The sequence below is a fragment of the Notolepis coatsorum genome (genome assembly GCF_963971535.1).
Source record: "Notolepis coatsorum genome assembly, chromosome: 2".
NCBI lineage: Eukaryota > Metazoa > Chordata > Actinopteri > Aulopiformes > Paralepididae > Notolepis > Notolepis coatsorum.
In genome coordinates this window covers 216,769,261-216,790,700 of record NC_140166.1, presented here as the reverse complement: position 1 = coordinate 216,790,700, position 21,440 = coordinate 216,769,261, and the positions used below count along the sequence as shown (strand labels likewise).

The following is a 21,440-nucleotide window of genomic DNA, read 5'->3' as shown; positions in this document are numbered from 1 at the left end:
CCTCTATCTTCCATCCATGGCTCATTGGTGGAAGTATGTCTGGCTGGCTCTGCAGGGACCTCCGGTATATGGCTGCCTGGTAGTTAGCCTGCTGAGTGTGTTTACGCAGGGAGTCCTGATTTGGTGGCAGACTGCGGTCAGTGCACTTCCCACTCTTGAACAGTTGACTTCTTGCATCATTGACATCCCTGCAGCCTTTCTGGTCATAGAGGTCACAGGTAAATGTCTCTGTGCCTTGATACAGCTCCTCTGGCAGTTCGAAAGCTGCTCCCAATGTTCTGAACGTTGCACAATTCTCCACCCAGTCACACCCAGTCACAAGTGTGAAAATAACATGTTATTTATTTGAACAGTCAGAAAAAATAAATAACGCACATCCTCCGTTTGTTGGTGCTGAGCCAAACTGTAAAAACAGTAATACATAAGAACAAAGCGGGGCTCGCAACTCACTTGTAGTTCCAAGGTGATTTTAATAAACAAAAAAGGCAGTAGATGCAACGTTTCGACCTTACCGGTCTTCCTCAAGCATGCCATTGACTGTCCCTTTGAACCTAAACATCTTCTCTTCTGCACTTCTTCACTCAGCTCCAGTGGGCAGGATGGGAAGGCAGAGGAAGAGGGTGGTGACCGGTGAAGCTGCTCCCCTCCAGAGGAAAGAGGAGAATCCTGCTGCCTTGCACCGCAAGGAGAAGAAGAAGGTTGACATGGGCAAAGTGTTCATCAACATCTCCATCGGCCTGTGCATCTTCAGCCTCGTCTGGTTCTTCTATGCCCTCTACATGCGCTCTGCCCTAGCTAAACAGGTGGTGACAATCCACCCCTCACCTCCTGTGCTTGACGCCAACAGCACCATGTCTGGGAAAATGTATGCCGCAATTCATATCTTACAAGAGATGCATTGATGTATGTGCAGGCTATTCTGCCTCCGTCTGATCAGTATGTAAAAATCACAAAGTTGGGGATATGGATGGGAATATATTTCACTGATTAAAAGAAAAACCAAAAAAAGAAGCAAAACTCATTCTGTCTCTAGTATTATTTGTTCACGCCAACTGTTTGAGATGAGGGTGGAAGGGAAGAAAAACAAAAAATGGTAAAGAGCAAGAATAGTTTGGTTTTCCATTATTGTTGATTAATCATCAATTGTAATGCACAATCTTTACATCTCTTACTTAATTTCTCCATTCAATCCCCAAGTTCCTCCTTTCTGTAGTGTTCGCTGTCTTTCTCAACACCTTTTTTGTTTGTTCATGGTCCAAGTGGATGTAAGAATATTACAATATCACGATGCTGGAAGAAAGTTGGAGCAGCGTGAGGCTGAAGTTGCATTTTCTTTTTCTCAATTCCTGACTTGTGGTGGTACAGTGTCTTCAACACCCATGGGGGTAATTTGGCAGTATGTTTTTATGGGGGGGGGGGCATTCATTCTGTGTTTATTGTGTCATACTGGGTGTAACTGAGGGGTACAATTCCCTGACTGTATTGAGAGTATGGTATTATTAAACCACTACTTAGTTATGTACTTTAATTACTGGCCATACAGTACACGGTATATCTGGTGAACACCCACACAAGAATACAACAATGACACTAAAGTTCTATTTGGAGGGATTTATTATTATAGCAGCAACGGTAGGTTACAAATTGAGAATTATGAATTGCGCTTATATGGCGAAGAACACTTAAGTAGGTCAAGAGCGTAAGTCCATGAGCATAATAAGATGGGTATAACTAACGCCACCTGTAGCATAAGAATTACATAAGGCACACTCGTAGTCAGCTGGAGACACTAGGGGGGTTCCCTCCGGTTGTAAGCCGGCAGAGTAGAAGAATGTTCGGGAGCAAAGTCTGAATCAACGAGGAATCAATAAGCTCCAGCTACGGGAGTCGGTACTGTACTCCCCTGATCGGCAGACAAAAGCAACAGCTATAATCCAGTATGCACGACAGCATGGACGAAAGCCAGCCAGCCTCTGTGGTCCTAGAGGCGGGCTCGATGGTGCTCCTCACAGGGTAGATCCCACACAGCAGTGGGGTAGACGGTTCTCTGCTCCAGCAGCCACAGTACCAAAGCAATATAATCCAGCCGGAAAAGGCTCTGCATTCGCCGGTGTAGATTCTCCTGTGCACTATACTTCACATTAACAAGGTCGAACTTGACGTTATTTCACTAAACTCTGACACTTTTACTATCCTATTCGCACATGTTATAAGTGCTCTATTTAGACGCAAAGTTGCTCACTTCACTTGGTCGTTGACTCGTGGTGAAGGCTTCAACTTTGGGATAAGACTAGACATTACTTTGAACGAATGAACGAACTGAACGAAGTGAACAAAGTGCTGCTGTTTCCACCTGCGCCGTATTTATACGTAAGGTGAATAATCTAGTGCCAACCTCAGTTCTGTCTCGTATTACTGCGCAAACCTGGACATGTTGAGACAAGCCTTGGCGGTGGCTTTGAACTCGACATTGGGGGTATGGTCGTTGGCGCCTAGGGGTCGCTGTCCAATAGGAGAACGAATATTATGGTCTGGCTTGTACCTAGGTAAAGGGATATTCCGTGTATATGTACAAAGAATATACAAGGGATATCAGACGATATACAAATATTATCCAAGGGATATCAAGCAATAAATATATATATTCGGTTTAATCTGACCCTTTGTAACAGCCGCCTCCTAATTAGTCCGCACCTAATTAGATAAGCAGAGACAGATTAACCGTCTTGTCCACTACTCAATGTCCGTTGTGAGGAGTAGGGCAATTCACAAAGTCAGTGGGTCATGATCGTCAGCAAGGGAGTCAGGGAGCCTTGGCAACTCTATCAGCCTCGCCACGGGTCGGGTGTATGTCCGTCCCTGGACGAGCACTTCTGCCGCTCTGACCTTTCCGTCGGCACCAGTGATCACTTTGCTTACGCGGCCGGCCGGCCACGCAGCTCGGGGTAGTGACTGGTCTATGATCATGACGATTGTGTCCACTTTTAAGTTGTCCCTGTCCTTGACCCGCTTCTGACGGGCTGGAGGGGGGCTTAGGAGGAAGCGGGCCTGAGACTGGTTGATCTGTGCCTCCACATCCTCCGTCTGTTCCTCTTGTTTGGTCTGTACCCCGTCTGAGGAGGGGCCGGTTCCGGCCGCCCCATCAAGGAGTCGCTTGGGGTGCTGGGTTCGAGGTCAGCTACGTCTGGAGCGCAGCTGAGGGGGGTGGAGTTCGGAACTCCCTCTTGTGCCCACGGTTCTCTCACAGGCCTCTCGCCTAATGTCAATAGCCTCTCAACGGGCTGTACGAGAGAGTGGCCGGTGTCGCTCACCTTTGTGTGTAGGCAGCGTGTAGACGCGGGTTTACTGTCAAGTCCGTAGAGGGGGCCCTGGAGCGTCCACCCCAGTCGGGTCTGAACCGCGACTGGGCATCCTTTGGGTCCGATGTGGGCCGCCTCAATTGGGAGAATGAGGTCCGCGTGGTCGGAGCCGATGAGCAGGGTCGGTGTGGCGCCGTCGATAAGCGGTATAGGTAGTCTGCGTAGGTGCACGTACTTCGCCATCAGCTGTGGGATGGGGTAGGTGTACTGTGACAGGCCTATGTCATGGCTGGTGAAGACGTTGGTAATACTATACTGCTTCTCGGGCTGGTCCACCGCTGCTATCTTGAAGGAGACATTTTCACCCTTTATGGTCTTCTGGTCTCTTCTGATGGTACGTATTGTCATTGTTCCTTTGGCACCCCGCAGGCCCAACTGGGCTGCGGCGGAAGCGAGGAGGAGGGTCTTTTCCGACCCATCGTCTAGGACGGCGTAAGTGTCCAGGACCTTGTCCTCGTAGCTCAGGAGCACTCTGACCACTTTGATGAGCACTCAGGGGGGTCCCGCTATGCTGGTCTATGTGGAGCACTCCTGTTGGCCGGTTGCCTTGGATCTTCTGGAGTGGTGCCGACTCGCGGTCGTCCGAGTAGCACCGTGACTCCCAGTGTCTGCTGTAGCAGTTGGTACACCAGGGGGAGGTCTGGTGGATCTTCGGTACTGGTGCCACCGCCTCGGCCTGGTACATTACCGTGACGGGCCCACTTTGTTGTCCTGGCGGACGCCTGTTGATGTCATGCAGGACCTCCAAGTGGGCGCCGCCGCACCTGCTGCACTTCTTCTTCAAACGGCACTCAGCTGCCATATGGCTGTGCGCGCAGCGGAAGCAGCGGCGGTGGTCTTTGATCCACTGACTCACCTCGTCCGTGGTCAGCTTCTTGAAAGTGTCACATTGATACAGCCGATGTTCCCCTTCACAGTACTGGCATTCAATCTTCCACTCCTCTTTCGTCGAGGGGGTGTTGTGGTTCTTGTGCTGCGGTACTGATTCAGCTTGGTGCATAACGGTCACCGACCGGCGGTTATCATTTGATCCCCGAGGTCCTGGTCTTGGGCTTGGTCCACTCCACACGAACGTGTCCAGTCGTAGGCTGCTGATCTCCCTGGCGAGGAAATCAGATAGGTCTAGGAGGGATGCCTCTGGGCCGTTGGGGTCGCGGTGGTCTCTCTGCCGCCGAAAGCGCTCTTGGCGGGCTGGAGGGAGCTTCTCTAATATTCGTTCTACATTAGAGTTAGCATACAGTTCATATTAGAGCTGCCGCAATAACCGCATTACCTCGGTATCGCTGTTGCATCACGCTCACCGCAGAGTTAGGCTGAATACCGCGTCACCGCTGTTTTTTATCATAATAATAAAGTTGGCTTGCGGCTTGCGGCTCTGCAGATATACCCTACTCGGTTCCAAGCGACCCTATTGGGTAGAAGTGGTACCAGAAAAGTCATGTGAAACATTGCAGACCACTGACTGGTCAGAAGAGAGACGCGTCACACTTTGACTTTGTAGCCTCTGAACAAAAACAGAACGCCGCGCCGCCATCTTTACTGCCTCGCTAAGGATGCATTTCATTCAGGATTTGTTTGCGACAGAACCAAGTGCAATAAACACAAAAGAATGGATTCACTGTGTATTCTGCCTTATTTATTGATGAAACAAAACCGACATCAACCCAATTTACCACCGAGCGGAGAGTTTAGTGTCACAACAAGATCGCTGATGTGTTAAGTTTGTTGTTGTTATTAGCCTAATACCACCGTCAGCCGATATACACGAGAGGTAACGTTAAACCCGGGTTTGCTTGGTAGAATACACAATGAGAGGTAACGTTAGCTTTGGCAGAATAGACGCAACGAGAGTCTGGTTAATGTTGTTATTGATTGATTGATTGATTGAAACTGTGTTAAACTCTGGCTTGCTGCAAGCCCTCGGACATCTATGCCCACGGAGCTTTCAGTGTACACAAGCGAGCGGCCCCGCCTGCATCCCCACACGGAGACAAACGGAGTAGTACCTGGCTGCAGTGGAAAAGGAACGAAGTACCAGGTGCCTAAAGCGGGTCGAGTCGAGTAGGTACTATGCAGTGGAAAAGCGCCATTAGACTAGAGGCAGGCTATAAGAGTAGACTACTAAAAAAAAAAAATGCATTCAAACTTTTTTTTTTTTTTTTGTGCGCACTGTGCGGTAATAACCGCGGCGGTAGGACATATTTCGCAAATTCGTGCGGTAAGGAAAATATCAATACCGCGGCAGCTCTAGTTCATATATCCCTTTCTCCTTTTGGGACCCCAGCATCCCTACCAGGGACTGTACCTTGATAGAGAGGTCATCCAATGCTCTATTGTCTCTGGCTGGGGGGAGGCGGTCGATATCTCTTATTTCCTGTATCACGTAGTCCCATATGCGTCCATAACGCTGGTCGAGGGCTACAAGAGCCGCGGTGTATGGGGTGCTTGAGTTGGAATATGCCAGCGCTATATTATGCGCTCTGGGCACCTTGAGATGCTTGAGGAGGATGGCATATTTGTACGACTCATCGGGGACGTCGGACCTCATAGTCTCCAAGCACATCCGTAATTCCGTGTACTGTGCTCTGTCCTCGCGCGTAAAGTCTGGGAACGTCGGTGTGCCAAGGTACGATGCCATGGATGGCTGGCACATTGGTGAGCGTAGGGGAAGAGACCTCCTGGGCGAGTCTCCCCGTACGTGTTGTCGTGGGTTGGTACTTGGTGGGTACCAGGGGCCGGGTACCCAGGTGCTGTTCCTCGGTGCCGACTGTACGTCAAACTCACCCGTGAGTTGGGTCGGGGGTTTGTAGTGCAGTGGCTCGGGGCTGACGTCGGGGCTGTACTGGGCCTCCTGGTCCAGAGTACGTTGCTGCTGGTCGGGGCTGTACTGGGCCTCCTGGTCCAGAGTACGTTGCTGCTGGTGGGCTTGACATTCCTCCTCTTCCTCTTCCTCTGCTAGGTCCTGGAGTCTTCTAGTCAGTCTCTCGGCTACGTAGGCCGGTTCTTCCCGGTGACTGGGTCTCGTGTGGACCGGTCGGGGAGGGGGTTCGGAGACGTAGACAGGATCCTCCTGTTGGCGGGGTCCCGGGTCGCTTGGTCGGGTAGGGGAATGTGCCCTAGACCCTTGTCGTGATGATCTCCGGGAGCTCCGTGCGGAGAGAGGGGGTGTCGCCATGGCAATCAATTGTTCTACCATCTGCGCCTGCAGCCGGTCGCGCTCTGCTTCGCGCTGGGCATGGGCGGCGTCACGCTGTGCTTCGCGCTGGGTATTGGCGGCGTCGCGCTGTGCATTGGCGGCGTCGCGCTGCGCATCGGCGCGGCTTCTTTCAATGTTCTCTTCCGTCTGAAGGCGTCTGGTCTCCAGTCTTATGCGGTCGTCTTCACTCCTTTGTTGCGCCTGGAAGCGCTCTCGCTCGATTGCAGCGTGTTCACGCTCGCTCGTCTGTTGAGCCTGGAGGCGTTCTCTTTCCATGGTAGAATGTTCGCGCTCACTTAGTTGTTGCGCTTGAAGTCGATCGCGTTCGGTGGAGGCTGCCAGGGTGGCGATGAATGCCTGCGCCAGCATCTTGTCCGCTTCGCTGGGGGAAGACACTGACGGAGGTGATCGGCTTCTGGCAGTGCTCGTTGGAGATCTGTTCTCTGGGCGCGCCTCGAGATCCATCTCCTGGGCGCGCTTCTCTTCTCTTGGTTGTGTGTCGGGTTCTGTCCCCGGAGCGCTTTCTTTATCCTGGAGCTCTCCGGGGACTATTCCGTTGACGTTGTCTGGGGGTATAGTCATGTCATGTCCCCCCTGGTCCCCCCCGTGAGCTTGGTCAGTTACGTTAGAACCCACTGGGTTCTCTACTGGCAGGGTCGCCTGGTCGGTAGGTTTTGACATGCTTTGACTATCCGCTTTATTTATTTTATCCGCATTTAACGTCTTTATAAAGCTAGGTATTAGACTGACAGCGTATGCCTCTAGATAGGGAGGTGGCTGACGTCTGCGCTGCGGGCGTTCTAGCTCGGGGGAGCTGCTTGGGGAGTGTTCACCGCTGGCCATGGTTAATATCAATATTATTAGATATTACACTGATACCCTCCGGCTCGAAGGACCAATTGTAACTGAGGGGTACAATTCCCTGACTGTATTGAGAGTATGGTATTATTAAACCACTACTTAGTTATGTACTTTAATTACTGGCCATACAGTACACGGTATATCTGGTGAACACCCACACAAGAATACAACAATGACACTAAAGTTCTATTTGGAGGGATTTATTATTATAGCAGCAACGGTAGGTTACAAATTGAGAATTATGAATTGCGCTTATATGGCGAAGAACACTTAAGTAGGTCAAGAGCGTAAGTCCATGAGCATAATAAGATGGGTATAACTAACGCCACCTGTAGCATAAGAATTACATAAGGCACACTCGTAGTCAGCTGGAGACACTAGGGGGGTTCCCTCCGGTTGTAAGCCGGCAGAGTAGAAGAATGTTCGGGAGCAAAGTCTGAATCAACGAGGAATCAATAAGCTCCAGCTACGGGAGTCGGTACTGTACTCCCCTGATCGGCAGACAAAAGCAACAGCTATAATCCAGTATGCACGACAGCATGGACGAAAGCCAGCCAGCCTCTGTGGTCCAAGAGGCGGGCTCGATGGTGCTCCTCACAGGGTAGATCCCACACAGCAGTGGGGTAGACTGTTCTCTGCTCCAGCAGCCACAGTACCAAAGCAATATAATCCAGCCGGAAAAGGCTCTGCATTCGCCGGTGTAGATTCTCCTGTGCACTATACTTCACATTAACTAGGTCGAACTTGACGTTATTTCACTAAACTCTGACACTTTTACTATCCTATTCGCACATGTTATAAGTGCTCTATTTAGACGCAAAGTTGCTCACTTCACTTGGTCGTTGACTCGTGGTGAAGGCTTCAACTTTGGGATAAGACTAGACGTTACTTTGAACGAATGATGAACTGAATGAACGAACTGAACGAAGTGAACGAAGTGCTGCTGTTTCCACCTGCGCCGTATTTATACGTAAGGTGAATAATCTAGTGCCAACCTCAGTTCTGTCTCGTATTACTGCGCAAACCTGGACATGTTGAGACAAGCCTTGGCGGTGGCTTTGAACTCGACATTGGGGGTATGGTCGTTGGCGCCTAGGGGTCGCTGTCCAATAGGAGAACGAATATTATGGTCTGGCTTGTACCTAGGTAAAGGGATATTCCGTGTATATGTACAAAGAATATACAAGGGATATCAGACGATATACAAATATTATCCAAGGGATATCAAGCAATAAATATATATATTCGGTTTAATCTGACCCTTTGTAACACTGGGGATTGGAATAATATTAATATTATTATGTCCTATTGGGGACATAATTTAAAATTCTGAGCAATTCAATCGTTTTTTTTAATGGAGAGGACGTCTGACATTAATTGAAAACTGTATTAACAGATTGCAGAATGGGTACAATACAGTACAGCTCAATACACACAATTGTTAAGGGGATGCAGACCAGAGAAAGACTTTCATCTCGTTTACATCAGGGTCCCCCATTTTCAATTCATCATAACATATATGACATACAGATACAGTAGGCCTACTGCTACATCTATACATTTAATTATGACATACCAGATTTGCAAATACAGTACTGTTTATGATACAAAGAGTCCAGAAAAGTATCAAACAATTGCAGATGGGATGCAGACCAGAGAAAGACGTTTGTCTTGTTTACATCAGGGTCCCCCATTTGTAATTCATAGTGACAACAACAGCATCTAAAACAATATATTTATATATTGGAAGAGTATATTTATGAGACAGTATATTTGCAGTCCAGAGAAAGACTTTCGTGAGAGACCAACAAAGTGAGGTATGTAAAAACTTGGAATCAAATTGTGGTCATAGATCTAACGTTAATATCACGTTAACAATCTAATGGCTAGCAAGCTCATCTGTACGTCGGTATGGCTTAATACAGTGCGAAATACAATCTTATAGTAACAAAACAATACACAAATTGAACATAGTTTTGAACGTTTTATTACAATAGTATTTACTGTCTCATGTTGCAATGTATAATCCAGCTAGCGTTCCAGTCAGATCCATTCTCCGTTGTTAACTTGTTGACAATGTTGGGGTCCCGATTCCCGTTTCTGTATCCTGATTGGTTGATCAGCTAGAGGTGTCCAAAGATATGCATGAGCAAACATTTAATTTAAATGTAAGATTACGAACACCGATGACCACCAGACGGCTGGCCAACAAACGTATTTTGACTCAACATAATAACTAGATATCACACACAAAGAATTGTGTAGTCTCCCAACATGGATCAATCAAGTTCACTTTAGACAGTCTCGGCCTGCCATCTATTCCTGCGGTGACGCGGCTGGTTTCATGCGGGAGAAAGGAAACGATAACACAGTACGCGCTGGAAAAGAAAGTCACGGTACCGGCATAGGCAGGTTATACATTCAGACTAGGGCTGTCCCCGACTAAGGATTTGGATGGTCGACTAGGATTGGCCAAAATTTGCCGTTAGTCGACTATTGGTCGACTTAAAAAAAATAAAAAGGTATATATATATATATTTTTTTTTTTTGTTTTGCTGTGGGGGTGCTTAATGTCTGAAGGAGTCGACTGAAGGCTTCTTGTCCTCTGCAAAAGCATGCAATTGGTCCACTGATGGATACATCTTGATATTTGTCTAGTCTAGTGTGTTCATTAGATGGGTGAAATCCTCTTTCAGTGCCTCTGTGCCTGTTTTCATAGGCAGTTAGCCTCTGATATGCGTTCCATTAGCGTTAGCCACGCTTCTAGGCCTATTTTCTTTTGGAAAGAATGATAAAAAAAAAAGATTTTTTTTTTTTTTTTTTATTATTATATTCTACTAAGAGGTTGGCCAGTCGACTACGGCCCCTTTCGACCGATTAGTCGACTAATCGATTAATAGGGGTCAGCCCTAATTCAGACAACGCTAAACATTCAGCCAGCCATGAAGCCCATTCATTTTTATTTTGAGCGAAAGAGAGACGAGGAGAAAGAACTATCAAAACATACACGGACTGTGTATCTGCGTGTGTGTATGTGCGTGTGCAAATGGGAACGGGACACACATCTGTGCAATAGCACACACCACCAAAGTCACTGGCTGGCCCACAGTGTGAGTGTGCTAACTTTGCTAACGTTATCAGCCGTCAATATAACGTTATCCGCCTCAGTAACATTAGCTGCCTCGCCAAGGACCATACACACACACACACACACACAGTAAGCCATCACTGGGAACTAGGGGTGGGACGGTTCACAAAACCCACGGTTTGGTACGTACCTCGGTTTTGTGGTCACGGTTTTCGGTTCGGTTCGATATATTGTTTTTTATAAAAGAAATTCATAAATGTAACTCCAAAAATACCAGAATCAGCATAAGATATATATAGCCTAAAAATAATCCAACTTTTCAGTTATTCTCAAGGACGTACTGTAGTCATGCAAAAACTGAAAGAATGAGGCAGTTTGACATCAGGCACATCATTTTACCATGAGGAGGAAGTGTTTACAGCCTTAAATAATGTTTGGCACACAAAGACCGAACTGACTGAAAAATATAGGCTACATTTGTCAAAGTATTAACTGGCAGCATACATCAAACTAACACACACACACTGTACTGTTTAAAAACAACACTGCTCTGTTCATTCTATTTTTAAAATACGTACATTATCTGTCTACATTTATTTAGACTAACATTATTTAAATATTGAGTGCAACTGTGGTGGATTACGTAATTCGGTGAGTTGGAACTATCTATGGGTTGGCACGGGTCCCCGCGGACATTTTAGCGTGTGGCACCTTCAGCTCCGGTCACGTTAGGAGGACATTCATAACATCAACAAGCAGCACGAAAGCGGCAATAGTCCCGGTTGGAGTTAGTAAAACACAGTTGTATGTTAGCCTTCTTGAATAAACGCCTATGTCAACGCCTTGTCTTTAAACACCCCGTCTCTCAGACTCTCATTTCCTCCTCTGCTAGCTAGTAACTACGGTAACATTTCGTTGACTGTATTAGCTGGGGCTAGTGCTACCATAGTTAAAACGTGCATTGTGTTGTACAAACTGCTAACGCTATGGCAAGATGTGTGTAGGCCTATGTAATGTTAATGGCTATGTTTTTAAAGTCGTAATGAAGATTTATATTGTGCTTGCCATTTTTACACAAACTGACTAGCACCTGGCTGCAGTGCTGCTGCTGGTGCTGCTGCCTGCAGCCAGTGCTCGCCTCTCCCGGCTCCGCCAAATGATTTTTTTAAATTTGCGCGTCATCTGAACCGTACGACACACAGTACGACACCCCGAACCGTGGGGGTCGTACCGTACGGGTACGGGTACACGGTTCGGATGCGTACCGTCCCACCCCTACTGGGAACGCATAGTGAGGGAAGGGGGGACTGAGAATATCTGTGTGTGTGTGTGTGTGTGTCTCGCTCTCTCTCCCTCTACATCTCTCTCTCCTGAACCCATTTAATTCAAAAGGAAGATATTGATGGACAGTAGCTATAGTATAAATTATAGCTCAGTAGCTGTAACAGAATAATTGCATTAACTATTAATTAATGAATTATTATTCAATAGCGTTTCAATTATAATGAATCCGAGTCATCTAATAATATATTCCATTACCTTTCCTATCTGTATCAAAGTCAAAATGTTGGTATCGTGACAAGACTACAACATACAAAAGCAGCTTGACAACCGATATCCTTTGCGTCTAGTAGGCATGGGCCAATGTGTGATTTTGGTGGTATGTGCTATTTGCACAGATGTTTAGCCCTTAGTATGCACACGCACAGTATAATATGCATGTAATAAATAGTTTGTTAATAAACTCTGTGTTACTTGAACAATTTTCACTGTGCTCCTAAATTTCTTTGTGTGCTCCTACATTTTTATTTAGATTTTATTTATTTAAGTTTTATTTAGGAGCACATGCGCTCCTTGGTAAACAGGTTAGCGTAGAGCCCTATATATGGAGACAGACACGTTATCAAACGGAGACGAAGACTGTAAAATAAACATACATCGCTTTGCGCCACCAAGACAGCTGCAGCCACACAATGGCATTATGGTAAGTGTCAACAATGTTTTATAATTTTTATGTTAATTTTCATCATAAAAATTCAGTGCCCCCGAAATACAAAAAAAGCCCCCGAAAATCAATTAGCGGACGTCATATCTCGTTTTATCAGCCCAATGCCTGAATGCCCACGACGACAATTATCGTTTTATTTTTTTATTAGCGATCTGAATTCATATTTCATCAACCGAGTCTCCCGTTGGTACACCAGCCCCATCAGGAGCTCAGATTTGGAAAAAGCGCCCCCTATCGTCTATCCCTGTGTAACTGCAGGTCAGTCGCTTAGACTCTCTAGAGGTGGAGCCTTGTGCTGGCAAGCCCTCTGATGAACATGGAAGTGATCGCGGGACGGAAATCAGCCTGGAATATATATTCACAGCAGCCAATATTCAATCAATAAGCGTGATCGATATTTGGAATGGCGATCAGGAATTGGAATAATCTTTTTGGATAACATCTGATCTCAGGTAAGGAATCTATTTGACCAGTCTTAGGATAATCAGACCTGTTTTCACGGAGATATAAGCTTTTTCCCTATGTGTGATGTGGCTGTTTGGCTGTGATCGCTGATGAGGAAATAAGAGAATCGATTTTTCAGATCGCCTATATAGCGTGCATATGTACACATATATTATCGATAATCTAGCGTTTATTTGAAAACGATTTATAAATAGGCCGAAAAATGACAATGTTTTTGTGTATTCTAGAATATTCCAGTAAATGTCTTTTATCACGGAATCTTTATATTTTAATCAAGGGCACTGAAAGTGTTAAGGGGGGCAAAAAAAGCCCTGGGAAAAAAAAGTTAATTTATAACCCTGGTAAAGTGTTATGTTGAAAGAGGAGCTGCACTCTTGCTCTCTTCAGAGCGAATGAGAGATGTTGACTAGACTGGTCTGTGAGGGGGAGGGGCATGGGCAATGCGAGCACTGGGAGCAGCGTGTGTGAACGTGTGTGTGCGTCAAGGATGAAAGAAGACAGCGAGGCTTGAAGGCTAATCTTAACCAATCTAAAATCAGCATTAAATGTAAGAACGTCAAGCTCACGTGTGATTGGTTAGAATGGTCACTGTCAACTCACAAGGCACATACTGAGTGACAAAGTAGCGAATGTACGGAGAGGGGGGGGGGGGGTGGGGGGGGGGGGCGGTCGCACCAGAAAAATTTTTGCACTCGTACGAATGCTCCCAATTGTATTTTGAGGTCGCAGATACAATTTCGGTCGCAATTTCGAGCCCTGCATGTGCTTAACATTTTTTTATAAATACTGCTCGTGGAGGTCCGTAGCACACTACCGACAGTTTCACAATGACGGGCGGGCGGCGTTACTGTTCGGTGCCATCGCTGTGACCTGCTGGGGCAGCGGACTGAGAGCAGGGGACACAAACAGGCTGGATAAGCTGGTCAGGAAGTAGGGGTGGGGGGGGGATCGATACGTAGTAGTATCGCGATAATTTGCGTGGCGATACTGTATCGATACAGGGAGCCAAGTATCGATATTTAATTATTTATAATTAAAAAAAATATTATTTTTTTAAGGAAGTTGCATTGTTCATTTCAATACCTGTAATAGTACAGTAGTCCACACACATGTGTGCATTCAGTTCAGTTGGGATATGACTGTAATACAAACAGTTCAGTTTGTCAGGTACATGCAACACAGATTACAGTGTTTACATCTGTCTGCTTGAGAAAATACCATGTTCTGCAATAAAAATGATTGAAGTGAGATGAACAGACTGAACTTTTATTTTATTAGATAAAACATGTTGACAAAGTTTTACTTTGCAGTTGAAAAAGGGTAATAAATCGCAATATATCGCAATATTAATATCGCAATACGCAGCATATCGCGATATATTTAGTATCGCAATACTATCGTATCGTGACTCAAGTATCGTGATAGTATCATATCGTGAGGCCTCTGGTGATTCCCACCACTATCAGGAAGGCCAGTAGCGTGGTTGGGGTGGAGCTGGACTCACTAGCGAGGGTGGCGGAGAGGAGGAGCCTTGCTAAGCTCCAGGCCATCAGGGAAAACCCCTCCCACCCACTATACACAGACTTAGCTGACAGGAGGAGCATGTTCAGTGCCAGGCTCACACTACCTAAATGCAGCACTGAACGGCACAGGAAGTCCTTCATTCCAACAGCCATCAGACTATACAATGCATGAGTGCATGACTGTGCCTCACTGCATCACTGAGCACAGAGTGTAGAGCCATATGAAATCCATTTTATTATTTTCCAAATTCCATTAGATTTTTTCCCAAATGCCGTTTTTTCCATTTTAATATTTCAGAATTCTGTATTTTGCCTTTTACGCCCATTTTACCATCAGAAATTGTGTCTAATAAGTGGGAATGAATAAATGTCCACAATTAAATAAGATATAAGTCCATTTAATGTTTTTAAGTGCTGCAACTCAGAAATACAGTTACATTTTACACAATATTTTTCAAATAATATTGTGACAAAATAAAAATACACATTTCAAGTGTAAACAAGATACAGCTAGCTAATTTTATCACAATGTCAGTAGCCTAGCTATATCTATTCTATTGTGATGGAATATAGTAATGCATAATTTATGCACCTTTAGTTTAGTGATGCACCGGTGTGAAAATTGTGGCCGATACCGATAACCGATATTAATATTGCTGTTTTGGCCGATACCGATATTTACCGATGTCGATATCTCTGTATAGAAAACACTTTTTTATGATAATCAAATAAAGAGCTATTTTCCAAAACGCATACTTTACTTTTGTAACTTATTTTCAGAAATGACTATTTAAGGCCAAAACATGTAAAAAATATCGGCCCATATCGGCCCGGCCCTATCTTGATATCAGACCAATACCGATGTGTAAAAAAACTGCCATATCGGCGGCCGATATATCGTGCATCACTACTTTAGTTTATTTCATTTATAAAGGACAGTGTGTAGGCCTACTGACAATCATTTGCAAATAGATGGGTGCACCAGATTTAGCAAGAAGCTATCATTTCTATCTATAGTCCTATGTACTGTAACATTACATAGCTTATTTAAATCACAATAGTGTCAGTGATTAGCCTCGCCCTCTAGCATCTATCATGTATCTATTGTGATCACCAGAGAACATCATTAGAGAGCTGGTGTGTTTTGGGAAGCACGGTCCTTGTTCCTGACATGGCTTTTGAAGTGATCTTCGCACGTGTTTTTGCGGGTCCAGTCCACGGGGTATGTTGACAGAATTTGCAAAACACCTTATCGACTGAAGCATAAAAGTCATTAGGATACTGCTCTGCTCTGAATTTAGGGCTTAGTGCGGAATTTCTTCCGACGTTAACGTTAACGACGTACCGAAGCAGCCAGGCGCTTGGATATTTCTCCGTGTTGTGTGTAACACGCTGTAGCGTCCCCGATCATGTTCGAGTTGCACCAAACGTTCCATATTCTCCCGAACACGGAATTTCAGTCCAGATTAGGGCAAATTCTGCAATATTCCACGTTTTACAGTTGATTCCATTTTTATTGGTCAATTCCGTCCGCGATTCCGTGAACGCGGATTTCATATGGCTCTAACAGAGTGACAGTTACCATCTTCCTGGACTCTTAGTTTGAAACAGCCCTGTGCAATATTACACCTACTGTAGACCTCAGTATATTTTTACTGTATTTATTTACTGTATATTTTATTCCACTTTTATTCTATTTTATTCTACTCTTATCTTAGGCAATTTGATTCGATTTGTTTTGTTATTCGTGACCTGTTCTGTCTAAATGTTTAAATGTTTAGCGATTTGCAGTGTCAAATTTCCCTCGGGATAATAAAAGTATTTCTATTCTATTCTATTGTATAGAACTGGCTTGCCGAGTATTTAAACCCCACCCGCCCGGCTCAGATCAGCTCCTAAAACACACCAGCTAATTTCCAATGAGATGCAATAGCTTCGGATGGCAGTAGAGGGCGGTGTTGACCGTCTGCCAGCTCAGACAGGCTCTGAATTGTATACCAGAGGCTGCAGCTATGAATTATGAATAGATATAGCGATATAACAATCCCAAAAACAAGTAAACTCATTTCTGGCGCTGACCGCATTGGCGGGGAATAACGAGTATACTCGTTTCCGGCGCGGATTGTGTTAACACATTGGACGCCAAAAACTAGTATACTCGTTATTGCCCGCCATGCGTTGTGCGCCAGAATCAATATTTCATTTTTTCGCCATGGCATTCATAATTCATCCAGCCTCCCTCCGGGACTGCAGCTGGACCCTGTCTGATATTGCAACGCCTCAATACCACCGCATGGTGGATGTCGGGCGAGTTACACTCCAAGCCAAACCGGAAGTGGCACTCGGTGCATTGAGGAAATTCCTCCGGCAGTAATATCTTGTAACGTGGGTCTAGATACACACTCCAGTGCATGGGATCGCTTTCTAAACGCAATAATCAATATGCCATTTATTGAGTCATACAAACGGGAAATGGATCTAGCAGATCGACGTCAAATAATTGGAATATTTTTCCTCCAGTCTCATCGGCGAACGGTAAGAGGAATATAACGTTATTTTCAGCCCGATTGTTTATTCATTTCACCAACATATCAACCCATACTAAATAAAGCCGTTACTGACGATCAAGGAATTATAAACGACCCCCCCCCTTTCCTTCATGCATGATGAAGCATAATGTATACCGATCATATACATTTGAATTTTTTAATATAGCGTGTATAGGAAAGAAACGCCAATCAATAATCTATCATATGCGTCAGGGCCTATAACTCACGTTTTAGGAATTACTGCAGAAAACCTTAAAAACATACTTATATTCTCGACGGTATTAACACAACAATGTATGAATGAAAGAATATAAGGTTCCCACATCCGGAACGATAGATACCCGATGTTGAATGGGCCATAGTAATGTCAATATAGCTATAATATTAAAAAAGTTATAGCCCTGCAAAGAAGGTAAACATCTCCATAGGGTTACAGCACTGGCAGACTGGGCATAAGGATGGGCATACTGCGTGGCAGACAATGTGTTAAGAGGTTAACCCTGTGAGGCCCAAATTAAAAAGACATTAGCAACTTCAGAGGCCAGAGGGTGGGACATATAAACACATTTACTATCAAATAGCATTGTGAGGCGGAACAACAGGACCATGTGCTTAACATTTTTTAAATAAACATTTACAGACTTTTTCTTTTTTAAATGGCTAAAAGTGATTTTGTAATTTTGCAACCGTGGGTCTCACAGGGTACTTTTAACCCTGTGAGGCCCAAATAAAAAAGACATTAGCAACTTCAGAGGCCAGAGGGTGAGGCCTATAAACACATGAAGGGTGCCGTGACTGAAAAAAAAAGGTTGAGAAACACTGGTATATGGTGTGGCTCTTTGTGGTACCACAGTCATTTTTGTGGCTCTTAGTCTCTGACTGGTTGGCCACCCCTGCCCTATGGTAACACTGAGGTCCCCGGATGAATAATGAATAAAAATATTTAAAAAAAAAAGGAAAAACAATCAAATAACGTATATATATATACACGTGGTTGGCGTTCAAAGGATGGCGCCCAATAACGTATATAAACGTTGTTGGCGGGGAATGAGTTAATGGTGACAGTAGATATGATACTCACCATTGTATCCTGTATGATAGGGTGGGTTGGCCTTCTCTTGCAGAAAGGTGCAAAAAACACTGGTATTTATTTAGATTTTTTTTATTATTTTAGATTTTTTATTATTTTTTTTATTATTATTACTCTTTTGTGTTTCATTTTCTGTGAATATTGCTTTTATTATGTACTGTTTACATTTGTACAATCGTCATTTCTGTAAATGAGGGAAACTTCATAAGCTTAAGATTTTTAAATAAAGGTTGAAATTAAATATCTGCAACCCTGTTAAATGTCTTGGCTAGGGCGCTCTTGTAAAAAAAATATATATATATAGCTCAATGTGAATTATTTTTTAAATAAAGAGAGAATTTAGAGCCTTACCTCCTCCTTCATTCCTGGTGTCAAGTCCTGGTGTTTTAATGCAGTCCACCAAGTAGACAGATAGTTTCTTTAGTCCAAACAGAGAGAGGTGACTGCAAGACGCCATCTCCTCCACTGTACTGGATATCAGTGGGACTGTGGCCTAAAAATACCAGATCAAAAACAGTAACAATAAGAGTCTTGCAAAGTACAACATTCACTCTCCCCAGAGTAATTGTAGATTGACAGGTTTGGCTGAGCATTGTTTTTTTTATGTTAGACATGTCTTGTCACTGGTACTTGATGATGAGTGTCACCTTAAAGGGATAGTTCAGAGTTTTGGACATCAAGTGGTATGAAATACTATAGTAGTATAGTTGATGCAGTGCCCTTAATTTACACACGAGTCTCGTGGTCGGAGTTCTGACCTGGCAGAAGTTTTAATCACCCACAGCAGAAAACAGCATGCCTCAAGAGTGACCCAGCATTTAGTGACTACGTCACACTGAGACTAGGGGGGCTTTCTCATTAGGAGCGGGTGCTCCGCTCCGTCCTCGCTCCGTCTTTGAGTGCAAACTCCCCCCCCTCCCTCTCCCCCCTCTGGTTTGCGTACACACTGCAGTCTTGGTTCGCTCCCAGCCAGGCACAATTGAGGAGAGCAACTCTCTATAAGTCTATAGTCTATATATTTCTGAATTAACCAAAACAGTTACACGGGACATTTTCGCTGTACCTCGGGAAGTAATGTACCAGCTAAACCTACACGATGGGATACAGGCGGGGATTTGGATACTTTTCCTACACTAAAAACATTATGGCCATGCCGCGCGCTAACCACATAGATTACAGACAGATAGACAAAACATTAGGGCTGCAACTAACGATTATTTTGGTAATCGACTAATCTGTCGCTAATTTTTTCGATTAGTCGACTAATCTAACGATTCTTTTTGTCATTCGATTAGTCGACTAATCTAACGATTATTTTGGTCACACCCTCAATCTCTGCTTCCTGTGGGCATGGCTCCTTCTCCAATGCATGTTTTACCTCACATGCTGCTAGCGTAGCTTAGTCAACTAGCCTGTTTCCCACTGCTAGGACTGCCCCTTCAGCTAGCAAGGAGCCGCCCTGTCGGCTAACCTCTTGGCTTCTACAGCTAGTACAGCCCCGTCTGATAGCGTAGCCTAGCTGCAGCTAACCAGGCTTCCACAGCTAGTCCAGCCCTATTGGCTAGCCTAGCCCCTGCTAGCTTACTCCAGATCGCCCATGTAGCCTCTGTAGCTGGTGCCTTGGCTCTTCCTGCTAGTATACCCTCTACGGCTAGCACATCCCCCACTGCTAGCAGACCCTCTGCAGCTGGTACTGCTCTTGGACTTAGCTTAGCCCCTGCTAGCTTACTCCAGATTGCCTATGTAGCCTCTACCACCAGCATGTCTCCCACTGCTAGGACTGCCCCTTCAGCTAGCAAGGTCAGTCTCCCCGCTGCTAGGACTGCCCCTTCAGCTAGCAAGGTCAGTCTCCCCGCTGCTAGGACTGCCTCTTCAGCTAGCAAGGTCAGTCACCCCACTGCTAGGACTGCCCCTTCAGCTAGCAAGGTCAGTCTCCCCGCTGCTAGGACTGCCCCTTCAGCTAGCAAGGTCAGTCTCCCCACTGCTAGGACTGCCCCTTCAGCTAGCAAGGTCAGTCTCCCCGCTGCTAGGACTGCCCCTTCAGCTAGCAAGGTCAGTCTCCCCACTGCTAGGACTGCCCCTTCAGCTAGCAAGGTCAGTCTCCCCGCTGCTAGAACTGCCCTTCAGCTAGCAAGGTCAGTCTCCCCGCTGCTAGGACTGCCCCTTCAGCTAGCAAGGTCAGTTTCCCTGGAGCCGCCCCGTCGGCTAACCCCACAGTCTCGTCCGCTAGAGCCCCTGCTGCTAGCCTCTTAGTCCTGTCCGCTAGAGCTCCCGCTGCTAGCGTTTCGGTCCCGTCTGCTAGGGTTCCTACGCCTAGTCCCTCAGTTCTGCACGCTAGAGTTCCTACTGCTAGCGCTTTAGCCCCGCCGGCTGGTGTAGCCCTAGCAGCCAGCACAGGTCCTGCAGCTAGCATTACCCAGGTAGCTAACTGAAGGTGCTTTCTCACTCACCATCGGGGTCGAATCAGCTCCGTACCATCTCATACCGTCTTTGGGTGCGAACTCCCCCCCCCCCCCCTCTCCCCCCTCTAGTTTGTGTACACACTTCAGTCTTGGTTCACTCCGGGTTCTGTTTAGGGTTTGCGTTTTGAGCGTGTACGCTTGCCGTAGGGGGCGATGATCATCATCATTAGGTGGCTTCTTCGTTCCGAAGGTTGCCTATCACTCTCCAACCCATTCTGTCCCCACTTCTTCTCTCCAACTCCGTGACTCCGCCTCTCACTCCACTCCAATCACAGACATAGTCTACCCAGCCTCTTCTTGGTCTTCCACTTCCTCTCTTTCCATCCACCTTCCCCATCACCACCTTCTTGAACATCTCCCCGCTGGATCCTCTCAGAACATGCCCGCACAACTCCATCTTTCTCTTTTTCAACCTCTCCAGCAGCTGTCCCCCTTGCATATCCGCTCTTCTCAGTACCTCCTCATTCTTGATCTTATCCTTCCATGTTATCTTCAGCATCTTCCTCAGTGTCCACATTTCAAAAGAGTCTATCATCCTCTTTGCCTCTTCATTCAGCGTCCATGCTTCTGCTCCGTATGAAAAGACTGACATAACATACGTTTCCAAAATCCTGGTCTTCGTTTTCCAACTTATGTTTCTTCTCAATAATTCTTTATGGTTCCAGAATGCGCCCTTTGCAATTCCGGTTCTTCTCTTAATGTCCATGTTAGCTCTTCCACCTTCACTGATCCAGCTTCCAAGGTACATGTACTCCTTCACTTGTTCAAGTTTTTCTCCATCCACCTGTATTTTACAAACAGTTCCTGGTGTTTTTTCAATTATCATTACTTTAGTTTTC

At 45.6% G+C, this 21,440-nt stretch overlaps 1 protein-coding gene across 1 annotated transcript in view; it reads right to left on the bottom strand.

The window, feature by feature from the left end:
* The window catches only part of LOC311222721 (uncharacterized protein), a 32,484-nt gene extending 13,874 nt beyond the window's left edge, over positions 1-18,610 (bottom strand). The window contains exon 1 of the mRNA XM_084307330.1: positions 18,491-18,610. Coding sequence (XP_084163456.1) covers positions 18,491-18,596 — 106 coding nt within the window. The 5' untranslated portion in view covers positions 18,597-18,610. The remainder of the gene's footprint in view (positions 1-18,490) is intronic.
* Between the last annotated feature and the right edge of the window lie 2,830 nt (positions 18,611-21,440).